General features: G+C 50.7%; 1 protein-coding gene across 1 annotated transcript; it reads right to left on the bottom strand.

Annotated features, from left to right (window-relative positions):
• Positions 1-616: 616 nt before the first annotated feature.
• Positions 617-15033, bottom strand: LOC115527504 (adenylate kinase isoenzyme 5). The gene is made up of 4 exons (XM_030335185.1): positions 14876-15033; positions 11294-11303; positions 1614-1854; positions 617-684 (listed from the first exon to the last, which is right to left on the bottom strand). Exons 1-4 carry the CDS (start codon positions 15031-15033, stop codon positions 617-619), a joined length of 477 nt encoding a protein of 158 aa, XP_030191045.1.
• Positions 15034-15158: the final 125 nt, after the last annotated feature.

Raw genomic sequence — 15158 nt, 5'->3', positions numbered from 1 at the left:
CAGCACAGCAAACCCATGGCTGTGCCTCTCGGGAGTCCCCCCCGCCTTGATGCGCACCTGGCTGGGTCCTAGTCTGTCGGCGTCCCCCCAGGCGGAAACCTGGCCTGTGAAGGGAAATGGCACAAGTTCTAGTGCTTGGTGTGCGGCCGTGGCCTCCCAAGGATGAGGACGGGAGATGGGAGAATGAGCTGAGGGGCCATCTGAGCTGTCTGGCCCAGGGGTAACCATCTTGAGACATACTAGATGGCTGTAGGGTTCCTTTTGGGTGTGTAGTTGGATGCTAACACAGATCCGGTTTCCCATTCAGGATCCAGAGGCCTGGGCCCACAGGCCCCAAGGGCAGCACCACTGGAGCCCTCAACAGCTTGCAGCCCCCCCAAGACCTCATCCAGATTTGTTAGGAACCTACCCCTGTGGGTGGTGGCCCCCAGTCAGCCCACCCTTGTGCTGCCTGGGCCCAGAAAGGGGCTGTCAGTCTGGGGTCTCCTGGGGAGTCAGCTTGGGTTAAAGCCTGGCCTCCTGTCACCAGGTCTCTTACCTCACAGGCCCTGCACCCCTTCTGAGCCCCGTGTGGCTTCTGGGATGAGGGGAGAAGCAGAGCCCCCAGCCCCTCCCGTCACTGCAGCCTTTCAGTGACAGAGCAGCACTGGGCAAAATGTCTTCTGGAGCTGCTTCTGCCAAGATCTAGAAGAGGGGGAGCAAGAGGTCAGTTGTGAGTAGCAGCAGGGACCCTGTCCTCCAGCCCTCCACTGAGGCGGAAGCAGGTTAGCAGGCCTGTTCACTAAGAGCCCACAAAGGATCGGGAGGTGTGATGCCAGAGCCATGCGAGTGAGAGAAGAGGGAAATGGGTCAGTCAGGAAGGCTGCAACACAGCGTTCCGTATCACAGCTGGCCACTCGGCCACCCGAGCCCGGTGGAGACCCTGTCCCCTGGAGCAGGCCTCGGGAGGGAGGATGGTGTGGGGAACTGCCTCCTCCAGGCTGCTGCCCTCGCATCCCACCCTCGGCGGTGAGAGCCGGTTGCACAGGGCACTTCATTTTAGCCTCTGCAGCACTCCTACCTTCCACCGGAGAGAAAAGCAGAGAAACTGGGTGGGTCACTTTAATAATTAAAATGTCCCTGGGGTGCCTGGGTGGCTCTGTCGGTTGAGCTTCTGGCCTCAGCTCAGGTCACCATCTCACAGTCTGTGAGTTCAAGCCCTGCGTCCGGCTCTGTGCTGACAGTTCGGAGGCTGGAGCCTGCTTCGGGTTCTGTGTCTCCCTCTCTCTCTGCCCCTCCCCTGCTCGTGCTCTCTTTCTCTAAGATAAATAAACGTTAAAAAAAGAATTAAAATATCCCTGCTCCCCACCCCCACCCCCCTGCCCCAAGAATATATATGGCTGGATAGGAGTTGAGCCATGGTTAATGTGGTTAACGGGTTGTAGATACATTCTAAAATGTATTTAATGTTGCAGTTCTGGAGACAGTCACTCTGTTTAGACTGAAACGTCATAGCTGGAAGGCCAAGGCTTGTGCTTATTACTGCCCAGTGGAAGAAATGAAAGTCCCAGTGTTCACGCTGGGGAAACAGGCCCAGGGAGGTCCAGGATGTGGGCCCATGGCATGACCCCTGCATTGTTCCCCTGGGGGGTTGGGGGTGAGTGGCAAGCAGGGAGTACCCACGTTTCGGAGCAGGTTGTTCTGCTGGTAGGAGGTCAAGACTGGCTCGCACAGGGTGTCGTATGTCTCTAGGCCCTCGCAGAGGGCCGACTCACAGTCACGAACCCGGTGCTCCTTCTGGCCCCGATGCCACACTCCGCAGACCATCGCATCCATGGAGCAATCAAACATGATGAGGTCTGGGGCCCGGCCCACCTAGGCACCCACAAAGGGGCTGGATGAGGAAAAGGCAAGGTGCAGTGGCTCCCTGACCACCTCCCCACCCCACCGACCCCGAGATCAGGAGTCTAGGATTGTGCGGGCCCCCCCTGGGTGCATCTTGGGTTTTTTAGCTCCAAGTATGTGTTTTATGTGTTCATTTTTTTGGATGGGTAGGACATTGGCAGAGCTCATCAGTAAACAACGCTAACAGGGAAGAGTGAAGACTTGCTTCCTCACCATCCCCAGCCACCCAGTTTCAGCCTCCCAGGAGTTGTTTCTTGTGTCTCAGTCTGGAGTTATTTTAGGCATATACCATACAAGCAAATTGGTTCTGATGTCCTTTTTCCTCCTTTTTTGTACAAGTGGTGAAGATACTGATTTGCCTTCAATCCTGTTCGCTCCGTATCACAAGATGACTCCGTGTCGGCACGTTAAGGAAGTTCCTGATTGTTACAGAATTCTGCTCTATGGATGTACCGTTTCTTAGTTCTAGGTTGGTGGATATTTGAATTGAAATATTCCTTCCAAGATGGATTTAAGCAGTCTTCAATTGCCTTCCTCTTGCCCAGATACTTCGCTGGGCAAGGCAGAGTCCCCAGCTCACCACTGCCCATACCACTGCCCTCCCCTCCCTGACTGGTCTCAGGAAGACCTTCCTAGATCTCCATGGCCGCCCACTGTGAGCTCTACCTCCTACTAGTTCCTCCAGAATTTCCTTGTAAAATAGACTCCACTGGTGCATTAAAAACAAAACAAAAACCAGGTGGGACTCATTCCAGGAAAGCAAGGATGGTTCAATACAATTTATTGTATTCACATCGGAGGGAAAAGTCATATGATCATCCTCATAAACACAGAAAGGGCAATTAACAAAGTTCAGCATGCATTCCAGATTCTTTAAGAGGGTAGGAATTGATAAATATCTTCAGCCAGGATCTTAATGGAAACTTGCTTCCGCACTGAATTGGGAACAAAATAAAATTGCCCACTCTTGCTCCTGTGACCTAGTAAGGTATAAGAAGGTTCGCTAAAGCAATGAGATTACGGAAATCAATTTGAGAGACCTGAATTTGAAAGAAGGGGGTAAAACAATGTCTGTTTGCAGATGATGTGATTATATTTTCGGAAAACTCAAGAAAATCAACAAACTAGTATAGACTTCAGAGAATTTGACAAAATATAGCATTAACACAGAAGTCTGTAGCCTACGTGTATACAAAAATCACCAGTTAGAAAAGAAGGCCCCATTTGCAACAGCAACAAGATGAAATATAAAATGCTCAGGCAAGGGGCGCCCGGGGGGTTCAGTCAGTTAAGCATCTGACTTCAGCTCAGGTCATGATCTCACAGTTTGTGAGTTTGAGCCCCGCGTCGGGCTCTGTGCTGACAGCTCTGAGCCTGGAGCCTGCTTCAAATTCTGTGTCTCCCTCTCAGTCTGCCACTCACACTCCGTTTCTCTCTCTCTCTCCCTCAAAAATAAATAAACATTAACTTTAAAAAGTGCTCAGACTTGGGGCGCCTGGGTGGCGCAGTCGGTTAAGCGTCCGACTTCAGCCAGGTCACGATCTCGCGGTCCGTGAGTTCGAGCCCCGCGTCGGGCTCTGGGCTGATGGCTCAGAGCCTGGAGCCTGTTTCCGATTCTGTGTCTCCCTCTCTCTCTGCCCCTCCCCCGTTCATGCTCTGCCTCTCTCTGTCCCAAAAATAAATAAACGTTGAAAAAAAAAATTAAAAAAAAAAAAAAAGTGCTCAGACAAAACTTTTCCAGAAATGTGCAAAGTCTTAAGGACAACCTCTAAGGAAAAGTTGGACAAAATACTCCTAAAGGATTCAAAGGAGACTTGAACAAGAGGAAGATGTAAATGTGCCTGGATAGGAAGACCACATCATAAAGGAGGTGAGCGTTCTCAAATTAGTTTATAATTGCTTTTTTTTTTTTAATGTTTATTTATTTTTGAGACAGAGAGAGACAGAGCACGAGTGGGGGAGGGGCAGAGAGAGAGGGAGACACAGAATCTGAAGCAGGCTCCAGGCTCTGAGCTGTCAGCACGGAGCCCGACACAGGGCTGGAACCCATGAACTGTGAGATCATGACCTGAGCCGAAGTCGGACGCTTAACCGACTGAGCCACCCAGGCGCCCCTCAAATTAGTTTATAATTTCAACATGATAAGATAGTTTTTAGTCTAATTGGTTCATTCTAACATTCAAATACAAAAACAAGCAGAAAATGGCCAGAAGAACGTAGGCAAAGCGAAGCAAGATGGTGGGCGTGAGACGGGAACTACTCAGCCCCACCAGCTACTGAAACCTATTAAAGCCACCATACCTGAAACAGCAGTGCGCGGGGGCACAAACAGACCCCTGGAACAAAACGGAATCCAGAAATTAACCCAAGGATAATATGGAATGTTGTATGGTGAGGGTGGCATCCCCCCAAAATGGAGAAAGGACAGGCTTTCAACTGGATGACCCTGGGACAACTAGATCACAATTTGGAAAAAGATCAAATTGAACCCTTACCGCAGCCCCAAAACTAAGATGAGTCCCAAATGGATCAGAGATAGAAATGTAAGAAATAAGGTAATACAGGGGTCCCTGGGTGGCTTGGTCGGTTAAGCATCCGACTTTGGCTCAGGTCATGATCTCATGGTCCGTGGGTTTGAGCCCTGCATTGGGCTCTGTGCTGACAGCTCAGAGCATGGAGCCTGCTTCGAGTTTCCTCTCTCTCTGCCCCTCCCCTGCTCGTGCCCTGTTTCTGTCACTCTCTCTCTCTCTCAAAAATTAATATTAAAAAAAGAAAATAAAATAAAACAAAATAAAAATAAAGAAAATAAATAAGGTAATACAAGTACTAAATAAGCCATGAATGGATCCCCTTATAAGCTAGGATTGGGGGCGAGGGGAGTCTTAAAGTCTAAGAAGAAATAACAAAATATTGATAAATATGATTTTAAAATTTTTAAATAGGGGTGCCTGAGTGGCTCAGTTGGTTGAGCGTCTGACTTCGGCTCAGGTCATAATCTCGTGGTTTGTGAGTTCAAGCCCTGCCTCGGGCTCTATGCTGACGGCTCGGAGCCAGGAGCCTGCTTCCGATTCTGTGTCTCCCTCTCTCTCTGCCCCTCCCCCACTCATGCTCCATCTCTCTCTGTCTCTCAAAGATACATAAATGTTAAAAAAAAATGTAAATAACTTTTACATGGCAAACAGATACCATAAAGTGAGGTCAAAAGATAATTGACAAAGTGGGGGGCTAATAGCCCTAATATATAAAGAGTTCCTAGAAATCAAGGAGAAAAGACCAACAATCTGTCTTTTTAAAACAAAGATAGCTAAAGATTGATAAAGAGCACCCCGAAGAAATTAAAATGGTCCTTAAACTTTGGGGAAGATGTGTGATCTCACTCATAGTAAGAGAAATGCCCATTTCAGACTACCCCCAAATGCCATTTCACACCTAACAAGTCAGAAGAACACCCAGAAGTTTGGCAGTATCCTCTGTTGGTTGTAGGTGTGAGGAAAGGACCTTTTCCTCTATCGCTGGTGGCAATGCAAAAGAGTGTGACAGCTCGCAAAATGGTGGACACATTTCTCTTTAGCAAACCCACCCTGAAGAACCTGTGAAAAGATCCTAGCAAAAAATACGAAATGACACACCAAGGTCATTTCGTGCGACATTGTAGTGGCACAAGACTGCAAACAGCTTCTTGTCTGTCAATAAATTGTCCCACGAGTTATGGTCTGTGGTCCTACAAGTACTAACTCAGCTAAATAAACAATGGATGTGCCACACAACGGATACTAGTTATAGAAGGAGACAAGGAAGTCGTCCACGCGGATAGAAGATCTTCGAGATACATTGTAAAGTTTTTAAAAATGAAGATTAGTATGTACAGAACGCCAATTTTCGTGTGGGGAGGATCTCTGTGTCACACACACACTTGCTTTATATTTGCAAAATAAACACCAGCAAAGGGACAAATCAAAAACTAATGAGAGGGGTGCCTGGGTGGTTCAGTCGCTTAAGTGTCCGACTCTTGATTTTGGCTCGGGTCATGATCTCACAGTATGTGAGTTCGGGCCCCAAGCTGGGCTCTGCGCTGACGTGTGGAGCCTGCTTGGGATTCTCCCCCCTCCCTCTCTCCCTGCCCCTCCCTTGCACTCTCCCACTCTCTCAAAATAAGTGAACAAACTTAAAAAAAAAAAACCCAAAAAAACAAAAAACTAATGAGAATGGTTCCCCATGGCGGAAAGGGGGGCACAATCTGGGGTGGAGAGTGGACAGGAAAGTTTGGAAACAAGCTCTCTCCGAGCATACCTTTTTATGTGGCTCTGACTTTGATCCGACTTCTGCTCAGGTCATGATCTCACCTCCCGGTTTGTGGGTTCAAGCCCTGAGTCAGGCTCTGTGCCGACAGCTCAGAGCCTGGAGACTGCTTCCAATTCTGTTTCCCTCTCTCTCTCTGCTCCTCCCCCACTCATGCTCTGTCTCTCAAAAATAAACGTTAAAAAAAAAAAAATGAAAGCACTCCCTAATATCCCAAACCAAATTGAAACAAATGTCCCCCCACCGAATGTCACTTTCATGCATAACTACACAGAAAAAAATAATTACTCCAGGCAACTTGGTGTTTTTATTACACATCCGCAGTGAGGAATATTATAAGGAAAATCAGAGCTGCAGAGAAATCTTAAACTTCCTTGAGTCGTTTTATTCTTAGTGGTTCAGATTGGTGTATTCCTGGCAAGCTATTTTGCAGCTAATGGAATAATGCAAAGGACTGTGTTAACGGCTTTAGGAGTCAAACATTTTAGGAAAAGAGAAAAAATCATGGTCATGTTCATTGTAAACTGGAAACATCGGTATGAACTTGTGATTCCCCCTCCCCCCTTCGCAAGTTTGTGTTTTCCAGCTCCGTTCACTGGTAGGGAGGGCCTGGAAAATGATGACAACTCAGTGGCGATGAGTACCCCTCACACCCAGAGTGGACCCCCACCCCCACCCCAATAAAAGGAGTTCTTTCGGGCCATGGCCAGTTCTAGGACCCGTCAGGAAATGTGAAAAGTCGTGCTGGAGATCGGAAGACACACATGTCAGCGAGAAAGGGCTCCCCCTGACCAAAGACGTGACAGCTGACCCATGAGTTCCTAGTGATGAGAGAGAACAAAACAAAGGCAGACAGAAATAACCAGCCTCATGGTTGCCCTTGGAAGTCACTAGGACGCCAAGGCCTGAGTCTGAAAAATGGCCGTCCGAGGAAGGAGTTGGGCATCTGTCCCACCTGTGGGTTAGCAACGGTATTTCAGGATAACCAAACAGCCCAGGGTGAGGAAGGACATTTCTCCTTCAGCGAGAATGCCCTCTAATCAGTGTGGGAAAAAAATGACCGGAAGAGAAAAATCCCAAATTGGCAATATCTAATGAGATAAGGGATTCGGGTCAGCGGGCGAATGGAAGCCACGATGTGAAGACGCCCAGGGGTTTTGACAGCTGGGGCTGTCTGACCACGTGTGGGTGTGTCCCCGGGGGCTGCCACCACGAAATGCCACATGTTGTGTGGCTCAGACAACAGGAATTCTACTTTCTCACAGTCCTGGAGGCTGGAAGTCCAAAATCAAGGTGTCAGCGTTCCAGGCTTCTCCACTTGGCTCAAGAAACACCGTGTTTTCCCTGTATCTTCCCTCTGGGTGCGTCTGTGTCCTAATCTCTTCTCGGAAGGACACCGGTCAGACGGGATCGGGACCCACCCTAATGGTCTCTTTTAACATAATCACTTCTTTATTTTTGTTTTAATTTTTTTAACGTTTTTATTTATTTTTGAGACAGAGAGAGACAGAGCATGAATGGGGGAGGGTCAGAGAGAGGGAGACACAGAATCTGAAACAGGCTCCAGGCTCTGAGCTGTCAGCACAGAGCCCGACACCGGGCTCGAACTCACGGACCTCGAGATCATGACCTGAGCGAAGTCAGACGCTCAACCGATTGAGCCACGCAGGCGCCCCATAATCACCTCTTTAAAGACCCTCTCTCCACCTACAGTCACATTCTGAGGTCCTGGAGGTTAGGGCTTCCACATAGAGATTTGGGGGTCACGGTTCCGCCCATCACAGACCCCTCACTAGAGAGTGGCAATCCGGCATGTGGGAGCCTCCTGGGAGTTATGCGATCCAAAAAGTATCGATTGAACCACAGTGCTCTACGCCGAATTTGCCCGGATTCATCTACCGCCATGCAGGGGAAGAATCAAACCCTGGGGAGCACAGAGTGTCACAGTCCCACCGTCGTCAGAATCGCACACAAGGGGACACCTGCTTGGCTCAGCCCGTGAGGCCTCCCGACTCTTGATTTCAGCTCAGGTCATGATCTCCTGGTTCGTGAACCCAAATCCCCTGCTTGGGATTCTTTCTCTCCCTCTCTCTCTCTGCCCCTTCCCCGAGCATGTGCCCGAGCGCGTGCTCTCTCTCCCTCAAGATAAATAAATAAACTTAAAAAAAAAAAATTTGCACGGCAAAAGCCCTCTGCAAGCACAAGGCATGCTCTGTTTTCCTCACTTTCTCAAGTCTGCCACCTGTATCCCAGGGAACGTGCAGGGGCCCGATTCCTCTGAAATAACACACTTGAACATATTTAAACTTTTTAAAAAAATGTTTATTTATTTTTGAGACAGAGAGGCAGAGCTTGAGTGGGGGAGGGTCAGAGAGCGAGGGACACACAGAATCCAAAGCAGGTTCCAGGCTCTGAGCTGTCAGCACAGAGCCCGACGTGGGGCTCGAACCCACGAACTGTGAGATCATGACCTGAGCCGAAGTCGGACGCTTAACCGACTGAGCCACCCAGGCGCCCCCACGCTTGAATGTATTTAAAAGATAAACCAGCCACGTCGAAGAGACGCCTAAGCACTCTGTGCCACCCGACAGAAGTTCATGTCAATGCCTGTGAAGCGTGAAGAAGTGACATCTGAGTCCCAAACAAGACTCTAGACCCACCACCGATTTACAGGAAATCTAGAGGAGAGGAACGTGGTAAAAAATGCGTTGCAATCAACAAAATCCAGGCCGTGCGACATAAGGAGACCCGAACACGTGCCTTCTTCAGTAAACAATCGCAAGGAAACCAAAGCAGCAGGGACGGAACGAGCACCTACAGATGACCAGGAATGTGACACAGAGTGACCAGCTGCAGTGTCAGCTTTACGTGAATCCTCATTAAAACCAGGGGTAAGAAGAACAAGATTTTGAGGTTGTTCACCGGAAATTTGAATAGTGATCAGCTATTTGATGATATGAAAGATGTTAAGATCATGGAAGCATTCTGATTTTACAGACGCCTTCATCTTTTAGAAAATATATACTGAAAGTGGGGAGCCGGGGGGGGGGCTCAGTCGGTTGGGCATCCGACTTCGGCTCAGGTCATGATCTCGCGGTTTGTGAGTTCTAGCCCCGCGTCGAGCTCTGTGCTGACAGCTCAGAGCCTGGAGCCTGCTTTGGTCCTGTGTCTCCCTCTCTCTCTGCCCCTCCCCTGCTCATGCTCTGTCTTTCAGAAAGAAAGAAAGAAGGAAAGAAGGAAAGAAAGAAAGAAAGAAAGAAAGAAAGAAAGAAAGAAAAAGAAGGAAAGAAAGAAAAGGAAGGAAGGAAGGAAGGAAGGAAGGAAGGAAGGAAGGAAGGAAAAGAAAGAAAGAAAGAAAGAAAGAAAGAAAGAAAGAAAGAAAGAAAGAAGGAAAGGAAGGAAAGGAAGAAAGAAAGAAAGAAATGGAAAATATATACTCAAAGTGGGGCACCCGGGTGGCTAAGTCGATTAAGCATCCAACTTCGGTTCAGGTCATGATCTCACGGTTCATGAGTTCGAGCCCCGCGTCAGGCTCTGTGCTGACAGCTCAGAGCCTGGAGCCTGCTTGGGATTCTGTGTCTCCCTCTCTCTCTCTCCCACTACCACCCACCCCCCTCTCTCTCAGAAATAAACATTTTATATATATATACACATATATATATACATATATGTGTGTATGTATATATATATATATATATACATATATAGACATATTTACAGATTTTTTTTTTAAAAAGCACAAGGTGTATTGAACCTGAATCTGAGTGCGCTGGGAGTTAACTTTGCATGTGCAGCACAAATGAGAGACAGAGAGATGAGTTAGATAATACCACGAGGCAGGAAGCCCCTGGAAAAATCCCGAACGTGAGCCGCTCTACAGGATAACTGACTCAGACCAGTCAAAGGCCAGAAGGACTAAGCAAGCCAGGTGGCCTTCCCTCCTCAGATTAGGAGACACCTAGCATGGTGTGGGCCTTGTCCTACTCGCAAATCTCACCAGAGATCAAAGAGACATTCTTCAGACACCGGGGAAACTCAGAGGTGGCCTGGACATCAAATGGTCTCAAGGCATGAATGTTAATCATCTCAGGAGCGGCTGGGTGACGGAGCGCCCATAATGGGATCTGGAATCTGTTTCAATTTTTTTTTTTACTGTTTACTTATTTTTGAGAGAGAGAGAGAGAGAAAGAGAGAGAGAAAGTGCAAGTGGGGGAGGGGCAGAGAAAGCAGGAGACACAGAGTCCGAAGCAGGCTCCAGGCTCTAGGCTCTGAGCTGTCAGCACAGAGCCCGACGCGGGGCTCAAACCCACGAACTATGAGATTGTGACCTGAGCTGAAGTTGGATGCTTAACCCACTGAGCCACCCAGGTGCCCCTGGGAATCTGCTTCAAAGCGCACAGTCAGCAATCGCGAGAAGACGTTTTGGCATAGATACAGCAAGCGTGACCGGACCTCGATGATGGTTCGATCCGGCGACGTGGAGATCCCTTAGACGGTTCCAACTATGTAGGTGTTTGAAATCTGGCACCACAAAAATACCAAGGACTTCCTTGCTGGCTTTTCCACTCGGGGGGCACGCGCACCCCCAAATGCCACAAAGACCTCTCTTCCTGGTGAGGACGGAGTGCGAGGCTTCACGGGGTCAACTTTCACAGACTGACTGGCCTGGACTTCACTGTCAGCCCTGTTATTTCACACCGCATCCCGCCAGCTGCCTTTTTCTACTTTTTTTGTGTGGGGTCAGGAGAGGGGGAAGGGTTTTTGTGAGGGGGGGCGGGGAGGAGGGCAACGAGTACTTTGGCAAATAGAAAGGGAGCATCACTTGCTCTGGAGGTAAGTGTAAAATCGAATACTTAGCGACGCAAAGAGCCCGGTTGTGATACCAGACGCCCATAGAAGAAGATGTTACCACTAGGGGGACCTGGGTGAAGGGTACAGGGCAATTTCCTGTGAGCCTATAATTTATCAACACATTTAAAAGAAATACATCATTATTTAAAAATGTCTTATGGGGAGCCTGGGTGGCTCAGTCGATTAAGCGTCTGACTTCGGCTCAGGTCGTGGTCTCACGGTTCATGAGTTCGAGCCCCACGTTGGGCTCTGTGCTGACAGCTGGGAGCCTGGAGCCTGTTTTGGATTCTGTGTCTCCCCCTCTCTCTGCCCCTCCCCTGCTCACACTCTGTCTCTCTTCCTCTCTTAAAAATAAATAAACATCAAAAAAAATTTTTTTTAAAAATCTTGTGAACAGGGGAGCTTCCTTGCAGGTTAACACTTTGGGGGGAACATCGGCTCAGAGAAATGACCTCCCGCGTCTGGGCGTTTCAGGGAGACGGTTCACGGATGCTCCAACGAAATCCAACCGGATTATGATAATCTAGGCTGCACATGTGTTCTCTGGTCCTCCTCACTGCCCCTTGTGCACAGTGCGGCCTGGCAGGGAGTCGCCATGTGTTCACAGGCCACAGGCCACCCACCACGGGCCTCGGCTCCCCGCGGCTTGTGTTCTCGGACAGGTGCACAGGTGACTGAAGCAATCTTGGAAACAGACGGGAAAGCGTCCCAGGAGGAAGCCTTCCCCACCTTCCCCACATGGAAAAGAGGCTTGTAGCATTTCTGTCCACATTCACAGATGATGGACCTGAGGCTCGGGAAGCCAGGTCTTGTGCGGATTACAGACAGGTGGAGAAAGTGACCGAGCGTGACCTGAGTGCCAGTCTCCTTGGCTCCAAAGCCAGCGTCTGAACTAGGCTGGCCAGCCTCCTAAGGGGCAGGAGCCAACCTCAAGTAACCTGCCCTCCATGGGCCTCGATTTCCCTGTCTGTAAAATGGGGGCATTGATCTCCCTAGAAGATGTCATTTCACCTTGGCTTCCTGTGAATTTCACCACCTTGGCCCTGAAAAACCCCCCAGCGGTGTTTTGAATGTCCAGAGAGGGAGAACAGGAATGGCAAAGAGAAGGATCCTCAGACTTCTGGAGTGCTGGCTTCAAGCCAGACCCACTGCACTGACTCCCACCACAGGTGGAGCTAAAACACTCAGGCCTGGCAGGGTCCAGGTTGAAGGGCCAAGTTGGTGGCCTCCAGGGATACCTGGACAGACCCAAGGCAGGGGCCTACAGGGTCCTCAAAGGCCAACATGGGGCCGGCAGCTCACAGAGATCTAGAAAATTCTCCGCCGTGAAAATCCACTCTCATAACCCAGGCCTGTTTGTTTCCTCACTTCTCGCAGCCACGTGGGTACGAGGAAGGCATGTGTTCTGTTCCTCTTAGCATAAAACCACAACGCGAGCAGGATCCTAATGGCAGGTGGCGCTCGGCCTCCATGATGGAGGGGCAACCCTCCGTGGGAGTAGGGGGGACCCTGGTGGTGGTGGGGAAGCAGAGAGGGAACCCCTGCTGACATGGTTAACATCTAGGCCTTGAGACCAACTGTGTGACCCAGGCAAGTTGCCCGATCCCTCTGTAAAAAAGCAGGATGCTTACGGTGCAAGAAACGCTTTTCTGGAATGTTCCGAAAGCTCAGAGCTCATCCGTGTAGTGTCAAGAACAGCCCTGAGCTCAGGAAAAAGCTCGAGATGCATTCATGCTGCTGTTGCCATGGGGACATGCAGGCCCCACGTTGCCAAGTCAGGCCCTTTTCAAGGGAAGCCGGGAGTTTTGACGTGGCCTCTCTCGATATTTGAAGGGTGGCCACTGCTGCAGAAAAAAACTCTTAAAAATGCTGTAGGGACGGGGCGCGGGGGTGGCTCAGCCGGCCAAGCCCCCGCCTCTTGATTTCAGCTCAGGTCAGGATTTCACAGTTCGTGGGTTCGAGCCCCACTTGGGCTCTGTGCTTGGCAGCTCAGAGCCTGCTTGAGATTCTCTCTCGCTCTTTCTCTGCCCCTCCCGGCTTGGTCACTCTCTCAAAAAAATAAGCTTAAAAAAAAATTTTTTTTTTTAATGCCATAGGGTCCAAACCGCTGGCCCGGGGCTGCTGAGGACAGAGAAATTCATTAGCTCGGCTTTTGCCCTCAGAGCTCCCAGACCAGGAGAGGGAACCCATTCCATTGCCCTGGAAGTCACTGCCAGGAGCCCGACAGGACTGCTCCCGTGCAGGTGCTAACAGAGGGCAGGGCCCCACCTGCCCACGAGGACAGCGGCCCCAGCCCTCGGTGGTGACGTCGGTTTGGTTCCCGCCTGCGCTTCTCTGAAGGCATTTCAACTGCATCTGGCAAGTTCCAGAAAAGCCCGGGGCCTGACAACCCACCACAGTTCCTCTTGTCCTGCTCGGCCATTTCCGGACTCTCTAGCCACGGCTGTTCAGGTGCCTGGGTGGGCCTTTCCAGGAAGTCAGCGCTGCCGGCAGAAGTAACCTGAAGACCGAGTGTGACTTGCCGACGCGGGCTGGCTCCTCTTCTCGCTGCTCAGTTGTCCCACGTCCTCGCTTTGAGGAGGCCACCAGGGCCACCCAACTCAAACAGCCCGCTTGTGCCCCTCCGGGACGTCATTCTGTCTTCTGCTCTTTGCTGCCTTCCCTGCTGCCAGAAACGTCTCAGCTTCATTCGGCAAGTCACGTATTGGTCAGTGTCTGTCTACCGGCAGGGACTGAGTCTGTCTCGTGAACGCCTAAGGACGGGGTCTGTTCTCAAACCATTTGGGGACAGGTGGCTGAATAAATACATGAGCAAATAACTACACTCCATCTTTATGGCCCAGGGATGATGCGAAACCCATGTGCTACTCAGGGGGCAAAGGATCTGTGTGCCGGAAAAGATTAGTATGACTCTGTCCCTGCCCTCAGAGAGCTCGGCAGCTAGCCACCAACAGTGGCTAGAAGCTTCCAACAGTCTTCTGACTGTCCCTTGAAAATCTAAAACTCCAGTCCACACCCCCCCTCCCGCCGCCGCCATCTGCTCTCCCCAGTCTTATCCCTTCCGATCTCCACCCAAGGTGGGGAGGGAGAGTAGCTCCACACTTCACCACATTCTCACACACCCTGGGGTCACTCACAATGCGCTCCAACTCCTTGGCCTGCTTCAGTTTCCAAGGGAAGCCGTCGGTGAGGAAGGCCCAGCTCTCCTGGCACGACAGCATGGTGTTGCTGATCAGGTCTGTGATGATGCCCTGGGAAGGAAAGGGGTGTTGGGTTTGGTGCCCCAGGCTCCCCCACCCCCCACCCCCACGTGGCCACTTTGTCAAGTTTTCTCCCTTGGCCTGGACTTCTGGCGAATTCAGAAGAGCCCTTGCCCTAGCCAGTGCCTGGGGTTCTAGGTCTGCCCTGGTGCCCCAGGGCCACTCTGATGCACTGAGGCCATCTACAGGGGCTGGTGGCTGCCGTGTGCCAGGCTCGCGAGGTCTCATTCATTTATCACTACCTTCTTACGGGTAGATACAGGGGTGACCTTCATTTTCCAGGTGAGGGAACGGGCACAGGAGGGGCCAGTTGATATACATGCCCAAGGTCACAAAAGGAATAAATACGAGCTAACTTTACTGTTTGTTAAATGTCAGGCACTCCGCCAAGTGCTTTATGAGAATGACGTCAGCCAACTGTCCCTACAGATGCCAGCCGGTCTCCCGTCTTACAGGTGAGGACACAGAGGCTCAGTGCAGCAAAGCTGTGGCCAGGCCGGGAGCCAGAACCTTCTGGGCCTATCTGCTTCCACAGGGTTTCCAGGGAAGGTACCTCCTCCTTCCCTCTGCCCCTGTGCAGCAGGAGCCCCTGCAGCATGACGTCACGGGTCTCCCCGCCCCGCTGGGTACTGCATTGGCCCTCTTGCGGCAGCGGCTGGCCCAGTCCAACGTGGCAAAAGCCATATTTGGTCGCCACGTTCTTGCACTGTGTCCCTTTGCCACAACCTGGGCCACCCATCACGAAGACGGTCAGAGCGGACTTGAGGATGTCTGGGGGGCCCAGGGAAGAGGTGGGGAGAGGGTCTGATGCCTGCAGGAGCCAACATGCGCTGAGGTGACTGTGTCCACAGCTTAGTGTGTGTC

The sequence above is a fragment of the Lynx canadensis genome, chromosome A2, assembly GCF_007474595.2.
Source record: "Lynx canadensis isolate LIC74 chromosome A2, mLynCan4.pri.v2, whole genome shotgun sequence".
Lineage (NCBI taxonomy): Eukaryota > Metazoa > Chordata > Mammalia > Carnivora > Felidae > Lynx > Lynx canadensis.
This window is presented reverse-complemented; position numbering and strand designations above follow the sequence as displayed.